Below are 24894 nucleotides of genomic sequence, written 5' to 3'. Positions count from 1 at the left end.
CTACCGGGTTTCTACTGATACAAAGTTTAACGCTAATCGGTGAAGTATCCCTTTAATGAATATTTAATTGCATTTAATAAAGGCCATGTAATTATTCCAAAATTATTGTTCTTTATTTCAAAAGGTTTACCTGCCTACATAACGGTTATATAAATGGTCCTTTATAATTATTATTTATTTTAGAACATTTAATGACTGTTCTTTTATTTGAGAACATTTATTTGCCCATATAAATGCCATGTTAATGTATCAAAACCTTATTTAAGTTTTATCTGCCTTCATGAAAGTCATGTAAATATCCCTAAATTATTGTTTTTTACTTTTGAATATTTATTTTCCTTAAATTAAGATTAGATAGTGTAATAGAGTCAGGAGTGTGCCAACTGCCACAAAGAGGGCCCCAAAGATGTTTCAAACAGTAGCAGTACCAGTGATGCGCGGGTCAATGTATAAACAAACCGCACCCGACCGACGTTTTCAACTAACCCGCCCGCAACTCGGACCGCAAAAAACGAAAAAGAAAATATTGTACCCGACCCGCTTCCTGACCCGCATTTTTTTAAAAGTAGCTATAATGCTCATCGTAGCGTCTTAATATAACTTAATATTCTAATTTTGTCAAGAATTATAAAAAATCGTCAATATAAGCTCATAATTTGTAGCCTACTAAAATAGTCAAAATGTTTAGTTTTAAAAACAATTTTGCTGGCTATGTCTATTTTGATGTTTCTGCGCAAGTTCAGCAGACAGTGAGGTTCGGGTTTGTTCCGATCAGAGCTCGTGAGCGGAGAGCGCATTTCTGAATATTCCGCTCCGCTCACGGTCGCTCGCCCAACCCAGATGGCCTGCTGGTTCGAAAATATGTGGAATAAGGGCTGCCTCCGACTAATTTTTTTTCTAGTCGACTAGTTGTTCATTTAAGCCATTCGTGGACAAATCGCCCCTTTATATTAAATTAATTACTTAAATAGGCTAGCCTACAGGAATAAGCGTAATGACCGCACACATAAAGCTTGCCACAAAGAACCGGTTAAAGTAATGATTATGAATGTGTCTAAATTAGCAAGGAGACATTTAATTGTTTAGTAATAAACTGGTGTTTTCTGTGTCGCTGCAAAGATGAAGTTGACAATGCGGAGATTGCGGACTCGCCATGAACGCCAGAGAGAAATGCACATTAGCCTACATAATCAGAGAGTATAGCCTATTTATTTTGGTTTGAATATTTTCGTTTAAAAGTAGACATTTCAAGCTTTCTGTAATATATAGCCTATATTTATCAAATCTGTGAGGCACAAGCTGAGTTTCGGCGCCCTCCAGTTCACATGCAGTGATCGCGTACCGGCGCCTTATTTTGTCTGCTATATATTTGCTTCTTATTTAATAAATACGGGCAATTGATTGATAAAACATTGATCAAAATTAAGATACAATTTTTACAAAACGAAAATCTTTTAAAAGAGTTTTCTATAAAACAAAACTTAATGAAGTCGTCAAAATCATGTTTTACCAAAAACAGCGCCGTTGCTAGGAGGGCGTCAGCGCCTCTGCCTCTCAGCGCCTCTGCCTCACGAGTGGATGATAGCCCTGAAGACGCCTAGCAATGATATACCTTTACTGGTAGTATACCTTTAGTTAAGTTATCGCAGCGCACTAAGAGACAATGTTATCGGAAAATGCAGCCCAGGTATATGCATAATGGAGATTCCAAAGCTCTCTTCTGTGGTCAGAACCATGGAGAGCGATCGAGGATTTACTTTTACAATGCAACACAATATTTAAAGAGCATCAAGCTATTAAAATCTATATTATGTATACGCACAGATAATATAACAGTAGGCTATATTAGTCAATATTTTTTTTTATTAGGTTAAGCAGTGATTGGATAACGTTTTTTTATTTTTATTTTATTTAACGTTTTTAATTTAAGGCCCACCCACAATTGGTCTGGCTTATCCAAAACTGGAATCCTGGCGCCGTGCCTGGTTGGTCGTGGCAGTTTTGTGGTTATCAAATGTGTAAATAGCATCGCAAGAAGTAGCCTACACATGACAAAGCCAGCACTTTGGTCATCATCTTTCATTATTTCGGCAAATGTCTCCCACACTTTGCTCTTTCTATTTGTGTATTTGCGGAGCTTCCACTCCCCAGTCTTCACCTATTTTCTCTTGCCGCCTCCATCTCTACCTGCAGACTGAGCTCGTGCGTCATCTTCGCGCCAGTTATTCAGCCAATAGTGTGTATCAAAAGTGTAAATTAAATTTAAAACGTATTCATAGAAAATTGTGTCTAGAACTATATAAATGACAAAGGTTTAATTGGCATCTTTATTTCAAACGACCCGACCGACCGCGACCCGAATATCATTAAAAATATTTTTGGATGACTCGTAACCGCGGGTAACCGCGGGTGACCGCAGGCATCCGCTCATTTCGGATCAACCCGCGCATCACTGAGCAGTACCACTGCTCTGAATGTACCGGCATATGGAGGCGTGAAAATGATGACATGATGACATCAAAAGTTCAATATATATTCCAATAAGTGAAAAAAATAAAGGTTTTCCAATAGAGTGCAAATGGTATTTACAGTGAAAATCCAAAAAAAGACAGAACAAACAAAAATAAAATAAACTCTTCAAAGTTATTCGCAAACAAACTTTTGTCTATGCCAATAAATTGACCCAAAACTGAGCAACAACTACAAACCAACTCACTCTACGAGCTTCCAAACAACTCTGAGAGGCCCTCTTAAAAAGGCCAAGCCCCTCCTACCTGGACTAAACCATTTAGTAATCAAAGGTAATAAAGAAATTTAAGAAAGACAAAAAATGTGATTTAAGAGTAACAAAGAGACACTTATAATACAAAAATATATAAATACTGGAAACAAAACAAACTCAATTAGTTATTAATGTTTAACAAAGAATCAAACAGAACACCAATCTCCCCCTCACACATGAGAATAATTAACTGTGCCTTCTATTGGCGGGAAAGAAATATTTAAAAAATGGTGGCAGTTACTGTGACCTGGTTTTGTCTGTTTGGTATGGGAAAATGTTCCAGTATGCAAGTATGACTATATTATGTAAGTGGTTAACTGAAAACAATAAACATTTAACATGGTTACTGGTCTTGTTTCACTTCTTAAAGGGTTAGTTCACCCAAAAATGAAAATTCTGTCAGTAATTACTTACCCTCATGTTGTTCCAACCCCGTGTGTCTTTCGTTCATCTTCGGAACACAAATTAAGATATTTTTGATGAAATCTGAATATACTTAGAATATTTTAACAAAGTCTTAATTTGTTCATTTGTGTTCCGAAGATCAACAAAAGTCTTACTTTTTGGAACAACATGAGTGTGAGTAATTACTGACAGAATTTTCATTTTTGGGTGAACTAACCTTTAACACTAGTGGTGGGCAGATCAAGGCTTCATGTAACACTGAAACAGTTAAAGCAAATGTGCCGTATTGTGTCGAGGCTTCGAAACAATCCGACACCAGTCTCCACGGTGACCCCTAATGGTCAGAACAGTGTAAATGCAACATAAACCCAGGCCAACCATGCATAACACCTTTTACAAATCTATTGTAATTGCAATTTTTTTTTATTGAAAGTAAAATCTTTCAAATGCAATTATCTTATAAGATTATCAAGTGTCTATATGTTCTTTTATCAATTGTCAGGATTTGTTTTGTTTGTTCTATGAATGGCTCAGCTAAACAGGCCAATAAGAGACTATTAACTACCATTATTCATTTTAATTATACTAATGTCTAATTAAAATGTCTACAAATGTATAAAACTGATCAGAAATCAGGTAAAACCCACAGACACTTGGTCATTGGTTCTCAGTGACTCCTCATGATTCATGAGTTGACAGATCATCACCCCCAGCGGTGAACCATTGAAAAAACATTGAGAAGTGTTTTCGAAACCATTATGACGTAATGAAGCCTTGTTTACTGAAATCACGTGACTCTGGCAGTTTGATACACGCTCCGAACCATTAATTCGGAACAAAAGATTTGTAAATGTTTCGAAGCTTCATGAAGCAGTGTTTTGAAATTGCCATCACTACTTAACATAACACAATATATAAATCCACATAGTGAAAATAATGACTCACTAAATGTTAAACTAAAGAAAAAGGGCATGGTGAGGACAGGAACAACACTTAACAATAAACAATCAGTGACACACACATCTGTGTTAACTAACTGTTGTTAAAACTTTGCGCAAAACAGATAATGTTATGTTAGTATGAAAAGTGTATGTATGCATGTATGTTCTCAGTCCAGTGTCATAATAAGAGTCATTTTACAAAATAAGAGTCTCTAGTCACAGAGCCTCACTGTGACAGATAGATTAGTTTACTCCTCACTGAAAATGATTTAGGTTGATTTTACAATGAATTATAGACCTATAATTAAAATTATTAACAGTCTATAACAGGGGTGCCCAACCCTGCTCCTGCTGATCGACTGTCCTGCAGAGTTTATCTCCACACCTGAAGCAACCAATTAATGTCTTCAGGATTGCTTGAAAATTAAAGGCAGGTGGTGTGTTTGATTAGGGTTGGAGATGAACTGTGCAGGACAGTCGATCGGCAGGAACAGGGTTGGGCACCCCTGGTCTATAATATGTCTATAAAAACATTCTATATATTACCTGCAATAATCAGTCATCAATGAATATTAAGACTAGCTTTATTTAAAAAATTTGTTTAACACGAAATACTCAAGTTTTTTTTTTATACTACATATAGACTATGGGCCACAACAGAGATATTAAGAAAATTAATGAAGACAGTTATGTAGCCTACCGCTATATCAGCATAAGTTCAAGTAGGATTTATCTCTTGTTGTCTCTGAGAGAATATGCACCAAAAGCTTGTCAGTTTTTACTTAATTATTTTCTGAGGTGAATAATTGACTGGGGTTTGAGACTTCTTCACAAGCATAACTCTCACGCAAAGTTTGCACATTGCTTGTGTGAGATTGCTCGTCTTCATGGTTTAAAATGTAAACGTTTCCAATACTGTGATGTGACATTTTTCTTATCACCAATTGCCAAATGATGGACAACGGTTCATATTTCCCATGAAAATAAAATTAAGTGGAGAGAATGGAAAAGCGTAGTGCCAGACACTAGTCCAAAAAAGATGAATAGAATACCTTGCGTGCGTAGATCTGAAGGGGAGAAAGGGGAGAAGAAGATAATTATCATTGCCCGTTCTGCGGACCAAAAGTGTTTAAACACACCACGGAACTTCACGTGGTGGAGAATCATGTCTGCAACCACTTATCTTTGGCAGTACAGCATAAAGGCAAGCTGGAATTGATTTTTTGTATTCAAAGTCATTGTTAATATTATTCATTATTATGAATGTTGTTAATATTAATATTATTTTGCTGATGTTATCGGTTGCTTATTAGCCTAATTTGTTTTATGTTAGCCTTATAGTGTTTTAATGCTTGAACAATACAATAACATATTGTTGACCTTTTTTAGCATGCTTCTTACATTAGCCTATTTCATAAGTAATATAGTCATAATCCAAATAATACATTAATTGTTAATTTAATCAGTTCTATCATGCCCACATTACCACAACGGACTTATGCCACTTTCAGTAAAGTGTTGTTATCCCTTTATTTACATTAAAATTCAAATATATTTTGTTTTCATTTTCAGAATTCTTTGTCAAGTGCAACTTGCAGTGCAGAGAACAGGCACATTTTCACTGTTGTTACTGCTTAAAGGCAACTACTGCACTGGGAAGAATTGGTTCACTGGTGGCAACTGGTTCATTGATGGCAACTGATGCACTGGGGACAACAGGTTCACAGGTGACAACTGATTAATTGATTGCAGCTGTCTCAGCAGTTGCTGTTTCTGTAGATGGAACTTGGCTATTTTGCATAATGCTAAATGTTTTATAATCTGGACTTTCCTTATAACTGTGTTTAAGAGTTAGTTTACGGGTGAAACTCTTTCCACACTGATCACATGTGAATGGCTTTTCTCCCGTGTGAGCTCTCATGTGATAATTGAGATTTCCTCTTCATGAGAAGCTCTTCCCACACAGTTTGCAGGTGTAAGGGCTCTCTCCAGTGTGAACTCTCATGTGGGAATCCAGAGTTAGTATATATATGAATTTCATGCCGCACTGAGAGCAGGTGTAAGGCTTCTCTCCAGTGTGAATTCTCATGTGGACTTTAAGGCGTCTTTTTTCAGAGAAACTATTACCACACTGTTGGCAGGTGAAAGACTTCACTCCAGAGTGAATTTTTACATGCCTGTTAAGGCAGTTCATGTCTGAGAAACTCTTTCCACACTGATTACATACAAAACAGTTTTCTCTTGAGTGAATTCTTAAGTGGTAATTAAGGGTTAATTTACATTTAAAATTCTTTCCACACTGATCACATGTGAACGGCTTCTCTCCGGTGTGAATGTTCATGTGATACTTAAGGTTTAGTTCTGTTGAGACGCTCTTTCCACACAGTTTGCAGGTGAAAGGCTTCTCTCCATTGTGAATTCTCATGTGGGCTGTAAGACTTCCTCTTTGAGTGAAACTCTTTCCACACTGTTGGCAGGTGTAAGGCTTCTCTCCAGTGTGAATTCTCATGTGGACTTTAAGATGTCCTTTTTCAGTAAAGCTCTTCCACACAATTTGCAGATAAAAGGCTTCTCTCCAGTGTGAATTCTCATGTGGCCTTTAAGATGTCCTTTTTCAGTAAAACTCTTTCCACACTGTTGGCAGGTGTAAGGCTTCTCTCCAGTGTGAATTTTCATGTGGACTTTAAGATGTCCTTTTAGGATGAAACTCTTTCCACACTGTTGGCAAGTGAAATAACTTTTAGTTCCAGTCTTATGAGCTCTTTTTTGTGAGGAAGTATTTTCAGTCTGTGAACAAGCAAATTTTTTTCCAGTTATGAAACCATCACGTTTCCCATACTGATCTTTCTCTTCCATTTCATTTAGTTCTTGACTCTCCACTTTCAGTGCCATCGGGTCTAAGGCATAAAGACACAAATACAAGTTAACAGACATCCAAACAGACATCCAAGCATTTAAAGCATCAAAACAAACAACAGGTATGTTAGGTCCTATATAGTGATCGACCGATATTGATTTTTTATAACCGATACCGATTATTCGCATGTTTATGTGTCCGATAACCGATATGCAGAACCGATATTTATTTATTAATGTAATTCATTTTAAACAGTTTTAGAAGGTTTATGTGCCGTTTAATAGGTTTAAAGAGTGAGGAATAATTCACTGGGTAATATTAATTCACTGAATAATATTAGCTGGAATATAACATCGTCAGAAAAGTAACAAACAAAACAGCATATACATCACTGCATTTTCCAACTAGTATGTTATTAATTATTAATAATGTTTTTGTCGGTCTACTCTAGATCATGAAATGCTTTCTGACAAAGTGCTGTTTATCTATGCATTTACACAGAACTATAACTTAGGCTACTCAACCGCGATCGCGCGTGGAGATAATAAATAATTAATTTCCACAGAGCGGTATTTATTTAGATTTGTATTAGCGAAATAATGGTTATGTAGTAAATGATAATATAATTTAGGGTGTTTAAACGAGATAATCTTGTCAAAAGTTTCATTCAGTGGCCGTGCTTGAGCATTCCTGTTCATCAACCCAGTGAGTGCTCAGCAATATGAACAAACATTTTTTTTCAAGACTATATAAACAGCACTTTGTCAGTTGGCATTTCATGATCTAGATTGAATCTAGATCATGAAATGCCAACTGACAAAGTGCTGTTTGCATTTACACAGAACTATAACTTACACCACGATCGCGCGTGGAGATAATAAATAATTTCCACAAAGCGGTATATTTAGATGTGTATTAGCGAAATAATTGCTATGTAGTAAATTATAATATAATCTAGGGTGTTTAAACGAGATAATCTTGTCAAAAGTTTCATTCAGTGGCCGTGCTTGAGCATTCCTGATCATCAACCCAGTGAGTGCTCAGCGAACGAACTTTTTTTCCTAGATTAATGATGATCAAATACAACAGATAGAGAATTATATTCAGCGCTTTTATTTTCAACATGCACTCATTCATGTCTGTTTTATTTAATTCATGTAAAGTTACGTCTTTATTGGGGCAGGACATGACGGATTATGCTACGTGACTCCATGAGTTTGTCTCAATTTTTTAGAACCAAGCTGCATAAATAAACTATATCAGGCATTTGTCTCAAATCTCATTTCTGCATTTCAGTTATGTTAAATAAAGTTGAATAATTAAAGCAAAGCAAGCAGAACATATACTTTACCTGTGCACAGAGTTGTTGTTGACTGATCTACTCAGATGCGGGCTGCAATGGCGGAATTCTCAAAACGGCCACAAGATGGCGCCGTTTATCGGCGAATCCAATATTACAAAACCGATACCCGATTATGGGAAAATGCTTAAATATCGGGGAACATATCGGTAAACCGATACATCGGTCGATCACTAGTCCTATACCCACTAAACTACTGAAAGAGGTCCGACCTGTAATCTCAGAACCTTTTCTCAATATTCATAACTCTTTGCTTTCTTTAGGACACGTCCCAAAATCCTGCTGGTAGTTACTATGCCCCTTATTTAAAAAAGCCGCTTGACCCAGGATAACTGGTTAATTATAGACCAATCTCGAAACTGCCATTTAGGTCTAAAATATAGTGTTCTCTCATTTATTTTCAGTATAGTTAACAGAATATTCCAGAACAATCCAGGGCCACAGATTTATGACAGGCCCCATATGTTCTACCCTGCTCTATATATTATAATAGTTTTATGTGCATTAGAGTTTTAATGTGTAAATGTTGTTTTAGCCATACGGTGGCCGAGAGAGCTCAACGCACTGCAACTGAAGAAAACACATGCAAATAGAAAAACACCCGCAAATTCAGAAAACATCTTCATCAGTTTCACAACACACGTGTGCTCCAAATACTCACAACACAACCAAATACAGAAACGCGCTGCAAATAGAACAGACCATTATTACATGTATACTGTAATACATTATTTTTAAACACTCCCAACCTCACACAGTTTAATCTGGCCCCATTTTTTATCACTTTTTAAATTTTGTAACTACAAGTTGTACTGTAACATACCTTCTGATGTTCATTCATGTTTATTTCGTGCTTTAAAATAAACTGGTAAAGCGGAAGAGATGTTCGGTTCATGTGTGCTCCACACTGCTGCTTCACTTGGCTAAGGCACTACAGGCATAGGTCATGCCAAAAAAGGTTGCGACAGTTTGAGAGATGTCTATGGTCTCACTCCAGTCTATGGGAAACTAACTCATTTCCGATTCTTGCAAGGTTTGTGCTTGCAAGGTGGGGAATGAGACATTAACAGATCCACCACGTTTCTGCATTTTTATCCCAACAGGGTATGAGACATTAAAGGAAACCTATTATGCTACTTTTTACAAGATGTGAAATAAGTCTCTGATGTCCCCAGAGTGTATATGTGAAGTTTTAGCTCAAAATACTCCACAGATAATTTTTTATAGCATGTTAAAATTGCCATTTTTGGGGGGTGAGCTGTTTCTGTGTGAAGAGCTCATGCTCCAGTGGCAACAAAACAGGACAATCTCATACAAAATAAATTGCAGAAATTGTACTAGCGGTGTTCAGTTCGAACTAGAGTCGGACAATGATGCCTACGGAGCCAGAGAATGCATGCTGCATTGAGATAGAACAGATATAGTTTAATTCAAACTATTTATAATTAAATTTGATATTATTAAAATATTACTAATTATTACCTTCAAAAATAAAACTAATCCACTGCATCCTCAGTGGCTCGGATGATGGGAGAAAATGAAGACTCATATGTTCACTCTTACATCCAACAACGGAACACTGGGACTGCTTGAACACTACAGCTGTTCAAGAACAGAAAGAATGGCAGATAGTGTACAACTCGCTGAGGGTGGAAACTTTAGGCTTGTTCGACTTAAACCGGCGCTGCACAGACCGATCAATGAATGAAATCCAAATACAGCGAGAGAGATTAGAGAGCAGACGCTCCGTATGGTTTTCAATCGCTCTTGCGGTACTTTGATGTTTAACCCCCATTGTAGCAGAGACTGTACGTCTTTCTCATTACCCTTTGACATGTAGGATCACACTGGTGTGATCACTCTAGGCTGCTCCCTGGAGAGTAAAATCACACCACTATGATCAGAACATTCAGTGCATAATGTTATGAATTACTAAATTCAAATCTATTTTTCACTTTGACTAGTGCTGAGCCAGAGATGGGCTCGCTCTAGCACTTAAACCAGTGTTTTCCAACCCTGTTCCTGGAGGCCAGGGCTCTAGACTAACATTTGAAAGCAGTGCAACTAAGTTCTACAGATGGTGGTGTCAGCACCTGATTTGTTAATCATAAAAGCAATTCAATCATAAAATTACTATTGTTTTGCATAGGTGCTAATATTATTACACGTTTATTTTCTTGGAAATACACATTTGACACTAAAGCACTGAGCTTGAGTTGAGATGCAGATAAAATTAAATTTAAACAGCAACCTAATTTTTATAGGGAAAATTGTAATATTCTACTCTTATTACATATGCCATTGTTCTTCTATAGTATCATTCTGAACTGACCAACAGCTTCAATGATAATAAAATGAGTGCTCTTTACTTGTGCTCTTTTGCTTTCTGTGTAATTCCTCACAATTTGAAAAAGTTTCAAACTCTCTGGGAATGGTATTGAACCATGCCATGCAAAAAGGGACTGCTATTTAACTAACCCGTGCCACAGCACAGACCAACATATATATGAACAACCACTGTTCACACAGATAAAACCTGATAACCAGGAGTAAAATCCATATTTAAATAGAAAATTCTGACAAAAGTGTGCAAAGAGGACTAGCCTGCCACCACACAGATGTCCTACAAAGATTCTCTTAAAGCAGCACCCGGAATTAAACCTCCAGGAGTTACTTAGTAGAGTGGCCTGTAACTCCTGGAGGCAAAATCAATCCACACACCTCATTGGCCAAAAAGATTGCATTTCTTATCCAATGTGATCTTCCTTGTTTTGTTCCTTGTTCTGCAGCAGCCAACAAAGCAAATAAATTAGATTTAAATTAGAACATGACAAAGTCGCTACATAGATGCACGTCAAGGCAGTTTAATAATCTGGTCATGTGATCTCAACATATCTGTCCGCGAGGCGATCTGCTCCATGTCAAATAAAACCTCTTTAATTGGGACAATCATATGGCATTCTTCAAAAATATCATTAATTTCTGTAGAGCTGGACATTTTAAACAGGATAAAATGACTGAGTTCAGCTTTGAGAATGAAACCAACCTCTTTGCTCCTCAGTTTCTTCTTGTTTTACTCTGAATATTTCTTCAGTCTTCATGTCTTCATTCTCCTCTTTAATAATCGTCATATTTATTTGTTCCTCGGTATCTTCTTGTTTCACACTGAATGTTTCTTCAATCTTCATGTCTTCACTCTCCACTTTAATACATGCCATCTTTATAATAGTGTGTCATATGGATCTCAGTCGCTTCACCAGGAGTTTTTCTGTGTTTTGTCCTGTTTAAGATGAGAATAATTAACATAGAGAAAAATAAATCCAAACAAAATCTCTGAGTGCATCTCAGGCCCTGTTTACACCTGATATTAAGATGCGTTTTGGTCGATAGGATCACACGGCGAGGGAGACACATTCCCATTTACACCAGGGGCCTGATGTATAAACGTTGGGTACGCACAAAAAAGCCATTGAAATGTGCGTACACAATTTTCCATGCACATATCGGGATTTATAAATAAATATATAAACTAGCTGTAAATATGTGCACGCCGCAGGGACACTCTAGACCGTGCGCACGCACTTTTTCACTTAAGTGAGCAAAGTAAACAATGATTTAAACTGTTTTACATTTGATTGATATACACATTTAAATTAAATATGTCACTCTCATTAATGGAGTTAAGCACTGAAATTTCATGAAATCATTATTCAGAAGGGACAACATTTTCATATGAATTTAAATAGAAATAGGCTATTTGTAGTGGACATTGGCCGGTTTGAATTGGTCCGATGACGCAGTAGTTGTTGTGCACAGACAGACAGTAGGAAACGGTAGATGCACATTATTTTTAAAAAGTTTTGTCAGTGATGCGCTGTGACAGACAATTATTTACACTGCAAACAAGGCCTATCTTTTCCATTAAAAATATATAAACAAACATCATAAAATTATAGGCAAAATTGCATACATTTAATTTGTTTAAAGTAATTAAATACTAAATAAATACTATTTGGCCAGTGGAATAGATTGAGAATAACTCTACACTGAAACCTTTCTATGTAATGTATTTTATACAATGTTGATTTATTTATTCTAAAACAACATGGCATGGTTACTGAATGATTTTTAGGGATGTAATCTGACGTAACATAGTCAGTATCTCATATTTTCATAATGTCTTGTGTTAAACATGGTATCACGTGGATAGGAATATGAATGGAAATTATATGCAGATGACGTTATGCATGGTTAAACTGGGCATTGTAAACTCCATATATGGTTATTTCATGGAGGAGACGGGGTGGAGTTGCATGTCTGCACAATCTTCCGCTGACTGGCTTTTATAAAGGGAATTTTGCACAGGTTTAGGATGAAAACTACGGAAAGTTTTATACAAGAGGCCCCAGGTGGTTTAATCCCATCTCTATTGTCCACTTTTAACCACTTTTGTTTTTTTCTTCAAGGGGAGGGTCTATGGACGGGTAAATGTATGTGTTTTTTCAAGTATTTCGATCTCATGGACGAAATAAGCTCACGCAATTTACATGTGAAAGCGCCCAGAGACGACGGAAAAAACATATGGAGAGCAGCAGCTTTCGTTTCAGCAGCCACAAAACCACGCAGAACGCTGTGTGTGTTCGAAATCAGGAATGCGGAGAGAACATTGTGCTTGGTACGTTTTTCGTCTTCAAAACAAACTTGGGTCTTCAGTCAACAAAGTTTAAATCCCGTCTGGCTAGCGCTTTTCCCATAATGTTTACGTATTAGGTCAGTAGGCAGAGAGTAGGTGATTTTTTGCAGCTGTTCAAACGCATTCGACCACATGACTGTTTACACTACGAAAGCATGGGCACTTGTCCGTGAACCCACTAAGTTGACTTCTTCTGGAAGTGGTCGAAAGTGGACAAGCTCAAAATGTTTTAGACCCTGTATACACCTGTATTTAGTGTTGTCCACTTGTGACCAAAACGCATCTCAGTAACAGGTGTAAACGCCCTCAAATAGCTTCCTAGTTCAGTAGTCAGAGCACTGGAAAGAGTCAGTCAAAGTGATAGTTAAAGGTACTGGTTGTAACTTTTTTACTCTACTAAAGCATAAAAATACCATAATATGTTTGCAGATATTTAGGAAACATGCTAAGTTCATATACTCGTTTCTCTGAAAAACACTTCTACAGCCAGTTATTAAAAAAAAAAATTCTATTTCGACACCCCGGGATGCCAGTTGGCAGGAAACACAATGTATTGCAGCCTTGGAAACGAGCAAACAAACTGATTAAACTGATATAGATAAACTGATCTAATTCATATTAGACTAACGACAAAAGTTTGTTTGTCGTCTCTGTCTCCGGGAACTGCGCGTCACAAAAATGAACCGAAAGCCACTTGCCTCAGCTCAGTCACGTAAAGAAATCGGCTATGTTTAAAGCCTTTAAATGTCTAAATATTTAATAAATGTTATCTGATTAGGCTATGTAATCCACATGAAATCGAGAGGTACAGAGGATCTACTCAAACATGTTTAGCAATCATGTGAGTGCTTCCCAATGAGGAAAGGACAAGGATCCAAAGATCCATGTGGAATTTAATATTGAGTTGAACATTTTGTTCATGACAACATGAACATGCGTTTGAAGATTGTATTTAGTTTTGCTTGGAAAAAGCTGGCTCAAACCGAAGTAGCGTTTTAATTCTCCAATTATTGAAATAATAAAATATTTAGTTAATAAACTTTTATGACAAAAATATCACTACATGTAGCCTAAATTATTTAATTCCTTCATTATCAACACTTTAATAGCATAATGCTAATGTCTAGAATAGCGTTTAAGTGTGAATAGCGACTTCTCTTTGTTTTAAGTCAGTCTCAAACTCAGATAGCCTGTGGGGGGTTTGGAGGAGCAGTTTAGTGCCTTTATCGTGGGGGTGCAGGACAATAGGTGTTAATCGCCCCTCTTTTAAATGGAGAGTGTCGGATAGCCAGTCTGATGAGCAGGCAAAGGCAAAATTATTTTAAAGATAAATCTCTCGATGCATCCAAATGTAGGCCCTTATTAAATTATAGCCTAAATATTGTAGTTTTATTTATTGTATTTAAAGGTTTTTCACACAAAACTTCTATTGAAGTGTTCAATCCAGTTGTTTCAACTGGTTTTGTACAGTTTTAGAATGTTTGAGCAGTGTGTATGATTGTCAACAATCTGGCATTATCTAAACATGAACTGTTGACGAAACGAATGCGAGTGAGCAGCAGATACAGAGCTCTTTAATTCGCGATCAACCTCGTTTTATTGTAAGGTGAATTCAAAAAGGCATTCTGTTTCTTTGAAGCAACAAAGGCTAAATAATTTGTTACAGGTTTTTTTTTTCGTGATTTGTGTGGATGACACGCAGCGACATACAGTATTATCAGCTGTATGATGTGTTTTTACCCTGAAATGTTTAATTTCGAGAAAGACCCGGCGCGCGCAGTGAGGGAGACAAAAGAAACTTGCTAAAAAGAGATCCAGCGCAAGTGAGAGGCAACGAAAAACGCCTGTTCTTTTTGACAAATATTTAACTAGAGACAAAATTATGGCTTTGGTAAAGCTGAGATTCTATCTCGCAACGCTTGATGGTCCGCGAGGCACATTCTCGAGGTCGGACATCCGGGACTTTTACTCCCATAATGCACTGCGCGCGCATAGCAACGCGGCGAAGGGTAAAACAAACAAGCGCCAGCCATTAGGCAACACGAAGCGGAAGACAAACGAGCGCAAATCCTTCGGCAAATCATGCCGAAAAACTGTTCTGTTGTTGTCTATATACTGATAAGACATTCTGTAATAGAAGAAGAAGATCTGTATTCGGCTCCCGAGCCACATCTGGCTCTTTGGCATAAATCATGTGGCTCGCAAGGTCTCTCACCCTTTACCAACAAACTATCGATGAAACAATTAAGACACATCAACAAAGATCGGCTCTCTGCAGAAAAAGCAACCAATTACAATTCCCTTGTTGTAGCCTAGTACAGCCTACTAAAGTTAATGAAAAGTTTATGATAATAATAATATTAAAGTTGTACCGGAAAAAGTGTGTCTTCAGTGCTGTTCGCGAGAGTCACGAGTCACCACAGCAATCAGCTAACCACTTACGTTTCTGGTAACCTACAGCTCCTGCACTGGCGAAAATGTAAAAGTAGACTTTATAAATTTTAATATATAATTTTATTGAAACGGGTACTTTTACTGCGCAAAGAGACATTTCACCCGCTGACCGCTGGTACTTTCACTTTTGCCTCAGAGACCCTTTATGTCCTATACATGTGTCGTAATAATCCGCGCAGATTTCACAGTTGACGATTCTGTTTAAAGTTATTAATAACAAAACATGAATTAATGAGAAAGAAAAGAATGTGCTTTATATTGAAAATAAATATTAAAAGCGCGATAAGTCGCGAAAGAGAACTGAATTGATGCTGTGCGCGCGCTCCGAGCGCAACACGGACAACCATAGTAGCCTTTGTCTTCGGTTGCGCGCCTAAACGGCCAAATAAACAGAAATATTTCAAAATGCCAAGTCGAGTATTCACGTAAACACAGCTGATGTAAGTAACTGTTACTGTGTGCATTCACTCTCTCTCTCTCACACACACACGCACACAAAAGAGGATTTATGCTCATCACTTGGTAACTCAACCTCACAGTGAAAGCCCTGCACAATTAATTCCATATTGCAACTTATGTATTGTTTGATGAATATGGACCGTTTTTTTTTTTTTTTACTGTGACTAAAATGCATTATCCAAAAATGAAAAAATGTCTCTTTGGTCAAAAAGTTTCCAGACCCCTGATATAACTTAGCGCCTTTCACAGATATGTAACGTTAGCTAAGTTAGTCACAAAGTGCTTTACATGAGTGTTTTATTACATTCACTTCTCACCACCGACATACATTCGCATACACAGATATAGATAAAGTAGTCCGTTAGTATCCATAACTGACATAATCCACAGCAAAACTTCTGTGAATAGATACCTTTTTGATTTGCCTCGGGCTTTGCCTTCGGTTTGTTTTACCCTTCAAACATGGCGGCGGCTTGTTGCTATGCAAGTCACATGATTTGTGACGTAACGCCGACCAAGAGAATGTTGTTGCGTTGACCACAGAGCTATCGTCTGAACGCTGTCTAAAGAATGAGCTTAACGTATGGCGTTTATTTAGTCTCAAAACTTCCGGGTCACGAGTGAACGCTGGCGCGTTTGGCTGCCGCTACTCGCCGGCTTGCTCTGCTTGTTTTGTTTTTCTCAGTACGCTTGTTTTGTGTTTTGTGTTTTGTGCGCTCCGTCAATCCAAAATGCAGACACTGGACTGAGCCCTATTTCCCTGGAGGCTATTTCGTGCTGGATAACGTTTTAATTACTGGATTACACTTTGTGTTTTGTGTGACATTTCAAGTTACTTCAAACGGCAGACACTGGACTGAGCCCAGTTTCCCTGGAGGTTTATCTCATGCTGGATTACTGGCTACCGGATCAACGTCTGCTACTGTCACTCGGCCCTGTCACGCATATTGATTAGTACCTAAATGTGGAATTATTATAAATCAATCATCTTGGATTGCTGACTTGAGCAAGACTGCTAGCTAAGTGTTTGCCAAACCGACGGGCAGCTGCTGTGCCTCCCCTTTCCCTGTTTTGCTTATGCGAGCCCTCTCAGGAGTGATCCACTAACACTGTTCGCTGGTAAGTCTCTGCTTGCTTGTTCGAGTTTGCTTGAGTTTTGCCTATTTGAACTGCTGTCGCTACTCTTTGGTTTGGCTACCTCCGTTGCTGTTCCCTTGAGTGCAAAAGTGGTTGCCCTGTTGGCTAAAGTATTGAGTTTACAGAGGCTAGGTTGAGTGTGTGGCTGTTTGCTGTTGTGTTTGGTAACGTTATGCTTGTTTGGACTGAGCCAGATGGTGCTCAAATCATACCCCCTCCTAATGCATGTAACAATCGTGACGCTGCTCTGGTCTCTTGTCTATGGGCCAGACTGCTTATACTACAGAGAGCCTAATCACTCGAACGGGCACCTCTTTGAATCCGACATGGCATTAAGATACTCGTCATCCTATCTCCATTGCCTTGGAAACAAAGTTTACAAATTTCCAGATGTTCTCCGCGCGCACCAACATCTTGGTCTGCTGCGTCTTCCTAAATATTTACACAGGGGCTCTGGTCGGAAGTTTGCTCGCTTCAACCACACGAACAACATCGATTCACTATGGAGTCTGTCTCGTAGAGAGACGAGGCCTGCTGCGGGGCGAACTGCCGACGTTGAGAACCTACACGCCATAAAACTGTTAAAAGCCTCCTCAGACTACCCTACTTTCAGAAATACCCAGTTTGGTCTGCTTAATGTGCGGTCTCTGAACAAGAAAGCAACTTTTATTAATGATGTCATTACTGATGCTGGTATTGATGTATTTAGTTTGACTGAAACTTGGCAGATACCAAATGATTTTATTACATTGAATGAAGCTACCCCCTCTGGTTATGAGTTTGTTGCTAAGCCACGTTTCACTGGCCGGGGTGGTGGCCTTGCTGTGATCTTCCGCTCATGCTATAGGGTTCTATCAGTGCCTGTCCAGGACTATTTATCGTTTGAATGTCTTGCTCTGAAATTCACTGGTGGAGCACCGCTCCTGTTATTACTTGTTTATCGACCTCCAAAAATGTCCTCTGCTTTTATTAACGAGTTTTCAGAGTTACTCTCATCTGTTAGTCCTATGTACTCATCCATCCTGGTGCTTGGTGATTTCAATATACATGTTGATTCTGGAAACTGTAATTTTGCTGAACACTTTTTAAACCTGCTGGACTGTTTCGATCTCACTCAGCATGTTGACTTCCCTACCCATTCAAGAAGTCATATATTAGATCTTGTCTGCACTGCTGGCATCATGCCAACTCACGTATGTCCCAAAGATCTTTTTGTGTCCGACCATAGAGCCATTATGTTCAAACTTGCTGTTCCTGAGCCTCTCCATCGCCAACGTCCCTCTCGTTCCATCACATATAGGAACACAAAGAACATCAACTCAGCTGCCCTCTTATACACTCTAAATTCAAAACTCAGCTCAGAGTCATTGGATGTCTGTACTGATGACTTAGTCCTGATGTACAATACACATCTTGCTGACTCCCTCAATCTTCTTGCACCCCTGAAGACACGCCATGTCTCCTTTACTCAGTCTGCCCCATGGTTTACACCGGAGCTTCGTAAAATAAAGGCGGCTGGACGTCAGCTGGAGCGACTTAGTTGGAAGACTGGCCTAACGGTTCATGCCCTGGCTTACAATGACCATGTCACTACTTACAAAGAGTCTCTTAACCGGGCTAAAACCTTGTATTACACCTCCATCATAGACAAAGGTCGTCATAATTCGAGAGCCCTCTTTTCCACTATTAATAAGCTAACCCAACCGAATAAATCTTTTCCACTTACCCCATCCACTGAACTGTGTTGTGAATTTCTGGTTTTCTTTAACAGTAAAATTTATTTGATATACCAACAGCTTCAAACAACTCACTCCCCCCAAGATGACGCCTCCCCCTTCCCCTCCCCCTCCCCCTCCCCCTGTGCTACACTAAACAGGTCCTTCTCTGCCTTTACACCTGTTGACGAACGGGATGTTCATGACCTTGTCAGTAAGTCTAGGCCTACCACCTGCCTCTTTGACCCTATGCCGACTGCACTGATTAAGGTCTGCCTTCCTGCCATCTCACCCCTCCTGGTACAAATAATAAACTCCTCCCTTTATTCGGGCTCTGTTCCTGTGCTTCTCAAAAAGGCAGCTATCACCCCTGTTTTGAAAAGTCCTGGAGCAGCCGTTGAGGATTATAAGAACTATCGGCCCATTTCTAACCTACCTTTCCTTGCAAAACTCCTTGAACGCTCGGTTGCAAAACAGCTCCAAGAGTACCTAAATTGTCATGGTTTTTGGGAGAAGTTTCAGTCAGGATTCAGGGCCATGCACAGTACTGAGACTGCCCTTGTTAAGGTAGTCAATGACCTACTATTGGCTGCTGACTCTGGCCATGTCAGTATTCTTATTCTCCTTGACCTCACAGCTGCCTTTGACACTATCTGCCACAACCTCCTACTTTATCGACTGGAGGCGTTACTCGGTATCACTGTTGTTCCACTGTCTTGGTTCAAATCATACCTTACTGACAGACAACAGTTTGTTTCGATTGGGAATTACAGATCTCCAAATTCAACCCTGTCACATGGTGTCCCCCAGGGTTCTGTTCTCGGCCCCCTGCTCTTCACAATCTACATCCTTCCCCTTGGCCAGATAATACAACACTATGGTCTCAATTTTCATTGCTATGCTGACGACACACAGATTTACATTCACACCAAACCCGCCAATATACTATCATTATCCAATCTGGTTCATTGCTTAAACGCCATAAATAACTGGATGACTCAAAATTTTCTCAAACTCAATCAAGACAAGACAGAGGCTATTCTTATTTCCACACCCAACATTCTTAAGAAACTTGAAAATGTGCAGGTATCTATTCCTGGTTATTTCACTACAACAAATTCTGAAATTCGAAATCTAGGAGTAATATTTTATCCTACCCTCTCTTTTGAGTCACACATTAAAAATATCACCAGAGCATCTTTCTTCCATCTCAAAAGCATCTCCAAACTCCGCCCCTCCCTCAATTCATCTGCAGCAGAAACACTAATACATGCATTTATAACGTCAAGGCTAGACTACTGCAATGCCCTACTTTACGGCATCCCGGAAAAAACCCTCAATAGGTTGCAGCATGTTCAAAATTCTGCTGCAAGACTACTCACCCGCACACGGCCCTGGGATCACATTACCCCTATCCTTCAGCAATTACACTGGCTTCCTGTCCACTATCGCATACACTACAAAAACCTTCTACTTGTCTATAAATCCCTACATAATCTAGCCCCATCTTACCTATCTGATCTTCTCACCCCATACACGACCTCACGCACCCTTCGTTCTACTGATACATGCCTCTTATACGTCCCCACATCTCGCCTCCGCACCATGGGCGACAGGGCGTTCAGCGTGGTAGGCCCCAAACTGTGGAATGCTCTGCCACTTGAGTTGCGCCATTGCACAGGTTTATCCACTTTTAAAACTAAATTAAAAACCCATCTTTTTAGCCTAGCTTTCCTGGCAGTCCCATAATTTGACTAGATTGATCGGATTTTACACCTTGTGCGCAGTGTATTTCTATGTCTTGTGTGTGCATGATAACATTTTAAACCCTGTATGTTCTTTATGTTTATGTCTTTATATTTCCTTGTCTCTGCCTATCCAAACTGTACAGTGTCCTTGGGTACCTTGAAAGGCGCTTTTCCAAATAAAATTTATTATTATTATTATTAAAACTCGCGCACATAAAATCTAGGCGCATGCACAGGATACGAGGGCAAAGAACAGCATCCGCGCGCAAAAATGCCATCCTCGCGCGGGCGCGTGTCTGCACCGCGAGCGCTCAGAAAGCAACCGCGTGCGGGCATGGGGCTGTGACGCACTCTCGCTCGACCATCTCTACGCGCTCCTTTGGAGGCGGGAACAGTGGCATGGAACAGTGGCGGGAACAGTGGCTGATGTCTCCGCTCTCCGCTCATTTGATTGGTCACTTTCAACACCGATCAGGTGCAGTCAAGAGACGATGAGAGGTTGAGAGAAAAAAACATGTCGGAACAAGTAAGTCACAAATTTAACATCTTTCAGAGATCTATTGTAATATTATTTGATGATACTGATTTTCGTTTCCTGTATGCGCTGTAATTTTGCAAGTTAGCTACATTTTTGTCGTTAGTAAAACTAATAGCAGAAGTTTTCTGCCCTCCAGAAATTTGCTAAAGCTAGCTACCCTTTAGCTAAAACTGTTATGTTTAAAAAACTGGAAGATTAACCAATTTCTGCATTTTCTTCCAGTTATTTACATTTAGCGGTTTTACCTAAGGGGTAGCTAGCTTTAGAAATGCAGTCATTTGTTAATTGGTAAAATTATTAGCGTACAAACCTGCGAATGCTAATTTGGAAAAATACATACATTATTTTCGTGATTAAAATTTTTTTCGACAAGTTTTAAACAGTGATTTGTGTGTGTGTGACCATGAGACATTATTAACTATACTTTGTTCTGTCTTGCAACAGCTAAGAAATCACATTTATCAGAGGCTTTTACATAAAATAGAACAAGGATTCAACACAACACCACTGAATTTGGATTACTTCGAATTCATTTGTCGTCAGGAGCTGTATCTTCTACATGCCCTATCCAATCATGTAGAAGTACATCCTGATATCTCCCAGGCTTTGCAAGATCTCTTTGACCTTGTGAAGGCACAACTGGAACGTCCAGACCCATGTATCACGGTGGAAGTTGCTGCTGGTACCACAGGACGACCCAAAATTTTGAATGGAGAACAGCGTCTGAAAGAAATGCTCCATACTCAACTTCCTGTGTCGTGCATTGCTAGACTGATGGGTGTTTCAAGAAGCACAGTCTTCAGACGAATGGAAGAGTACGAGCTCTCTGTCAGGAACATGTATAGTTCCATCAGTAATGATGAACTTGACGATTTGGTTGCTTCAATCAAGAATCCTTTACCAAACGCTGGCTACAGGATGGTCAGAGGGAGACTGGAGTCAATAGGCCATAGGGTTCAGTGGAGAAGAATTGCAGCCTCCATGCATAGGGTTGATTCTGTGGGCATCATCTCAAGGCTGTCAAGTCTTGGCTGTGTTGTACGCAGAGTTTACTCTGTACCAGGACCCTTGTCTCTGGTACACGTGGACACAAACCACAAGTTAATCAGGTTTGTATTAAAGTCAAGTTTATTTGAAGTTAATAATTTAAAGTACTGGATAGCTAATTCATTTTGGATTGGGTAATTTGTATAATACACATTGAAATTGTTTTAATTTGATATTTTATGCCCAATTGCGTTCTAGATACAACATTGTGATATTTGGAGGAGTGGATGGTTTCTCCAGGAAGGTAACTGGTTGTTGCTGGTTTTTGACATTTTAGTAATACCACATGTTGAACACGGGCTATATACCAGCATAGACCTTGTGCCTTTGGTAAACATTCTTAAGAATAAAGATTTTTACATAACTTTTTAAATAAAACGCTTGTAATGCTCAGACCTTAAATTCATTTAAAGTCTATAGACATAAACAGAGAGAAGTAGCTCTGGCTACAATCATCTTCCCGCAAGATGCATTGGCACTCAACCGGTTAATAAAAAAAACTGCATACAAAGTTCACATAATTTACCTTTAAGTAAAAGGCACATGACAAACAATTTTCATAATATAACTTGGTCAGTGTGCTTTGCTTGCTGCGCATACTCATGCTTCCTGAGAAGGAACCCTATCAGTTTTAACTTTGATGCCTTTTAATTGTTCAAAATGTTTTTTTTTTTGTAGATAATGTACTTGAATGCAGCCACAAATAACTGTGCATCAACGGCATTTCACTTCTTCCTTGAGGCAACTCACCTGCATGGTTTACTTTCAAGGTAGTGTATTTTAGAAAGTTAAAAAGCTACAGTGTTATCTATGTACTGTAGGTAAATAGGCTGGGAAAATTAAAATAGTTTAATATGAGCTTCATCTTACATGGAAAAATTTAGATTAATCAACACTTTCCTAAAAGCAACATGGCATTACAAAATAATTATTCTGTTTACTCACTCATACCATTGTACACACTCATCATCCTTGGTTGTGGGTTTATATTGGATGACATTTATCACTATAGACTACTTCTTGAGGGATGTGTTTATTAATCTAAGAAATTACAGAACCATCATCAAAAATATAAATAAGTAGTTCAGTTAGGCCTAATTGGTACCATAATTACTGCGATTTCAGGGTAAGAGCTGACCAGGGAGTGGAGAACGTGGACATTGCCCGGTTTATGTTCACTGTCCGTGGCACTGATCGGGGAAGCTTCATCTCGGCAAAAAGTGTGCACAACCAAAGGTACAATTAATTTCTTACCTTGCATAGTTTTTTCCTGATATTCATACTCGTCCTCATATTTTATTGCAGTTTACCTTTATGGTCAGGTTTGTGAGGCATCTTATACAAATGACAAACAAAAAAAGAATTGAAAGACTTCAGTCTTTGTTGCATTAATTTCCTGTTATCACTGTAAAGCTGTTTTGAAACAATCTGTAAAAAGCACTATACAAATAAAGGTGACTTGGCTTGACTTTAAGTACTGCTTCCCTTAAAGTAATAGTTCACCCAAAAATTTTAATTCTGTCATTTACTCACCCTCAAGTTGTTTAAAACCTGTATGAATTTCTTTCTTCTGCTGAACACAAAAGAAGATATTTTGAAGAATGTGGGCAACCCAAACGGTTGATGTAAATCATTGACTTGCATAGTTTTTTTTTTTTTTTTTTTTTTTTGCTTTCTTTGTACAGCAGAATGAATAAATTCATACAGGTTTGAAACAACTTGAGGGTGAGTAAATGACAGAATACAATTTTTGGGTGAACTATCCCTTCAAGTAATGCGTCTTCATCTGTCTTGTTCTCCATAAAGTAAGTGTTAATACAACAGATTTGTTTACTGCAATCTTGTATTAGAAGTGAAGTATGTGATGCACCAACATAGTTTTCCAATTAGAAATGTATTGCCTGCTTGACTTTGGCACAATGTTGTTTTCTTACAGTGTACTCAAGATAATTTTGTTTTAAACCTTCGTAGGATAGAACGCTTATGGCGAGATGTGTGGATCTTAGTATCATCGAAGTACTACAATCTTCTGCACTCCCTTGAAGAAGATGACCTCTTGGACATTTCATGTACAGATGACATATTCTGTGTGCATTATGCAATTCTTCCAAGACTCAAAAGAGACTTGGAGATATTCACTGAAGGCTGGAACCACCATCCACTACGTACTGAGGGAAACCGGAGTCCGACACAGATTTGGGAAATTGCTCGGATGCTAAACACCAATGTACATTCAGAGAACTTTGCAGTAAGTGGTTTTTTTTTTTTGAAGAAGAAAATTTATACGACTTGGGACCAGATTTACTAACAGCTTGCCTTGATGCATTCATAGGACCTTCAAGAGCCAGACATTGACTGGGACACCGCTATTGACTTTGATGGCCCTGACTCAGAAACTGGTGTTATAGTGCCTGAATATGAGTGCCCTCTGACTGAAGAGGAGATGACGGAACTCCAATCTTTGGTTGATCCAGCTGATCCAAACATTACTGATGAAGAGCTATACATTCTCTGCTATCAACACATAAAACGGCTGCGGACACACAGTTAACCTCTTTAGGTCTGATGTTCCAATCATTGCAAACACGTTGCATTGTGTAGGTTTTGCCTTAGCAGTCTAAGTTTTAGTTTGTCTGTGTTTGAACAACAGTTTTGTAATGAAATATTGCAAACACTTTTTCTTTTTTACATTTTTTTATTGTACAATTTCAATACATTTATATTAATAAATACTAATACTGCTAATAAAGTACTAATG

The 24894-nt window shown here is 38.6% G+C and overlaps 1 protein-coding gene across 1 annotated transcript in view; it reads left to right on the top strand.

Annotated features, from left to right (window-relative positions):
- LOC307157661 (uncharacterized protein) overlaps positions 1-24894 on the top strand; it is a gene marked incomplete at its 5' end in the record, with an annotated part of 26580 nt that extends 1686 nt beyond the window's left edge. Inside the window, 6 exons of the mRNA XM_079869589.1 lie at positions 21633-22198; positions 22335-22380; positions 22815-22906; positions 23262-23372; positions 24108-24384; positions 24469-24894. Of these exons, the coding sequence (XP_079725715.1) occupies positions 21633-22198; positions 22335-22380; positions 22815-22906; positions 23262-23372; positions 24108-24384; positions 24469-24687 (1311 nt within the window). The 3' untranslated portion in view covers positions 24688-24894. The remainder of the gene's footprint in view (positions 1-21632; positions 22199-22334; positions 22381-22814; positions 22907-23261; positions 23373-24107; positions 24385-24468) is intronic.

The sequence above is a fragment of the Squalius cephalus genome (assembly GCF_949319135.1).
Source record: "Squalius cephalus genome assembly, chromosome: 4".
Classification (NCBI taxonomy): Eukaryota; Metazoa; Chordata; class Actinopteri; order Cypriniformes; family Leuciscidae; genus Squalius; species Squalius cephalus.
This window is presented reverse-complemented; position numbering and strand designations above follow the sequence as displayed.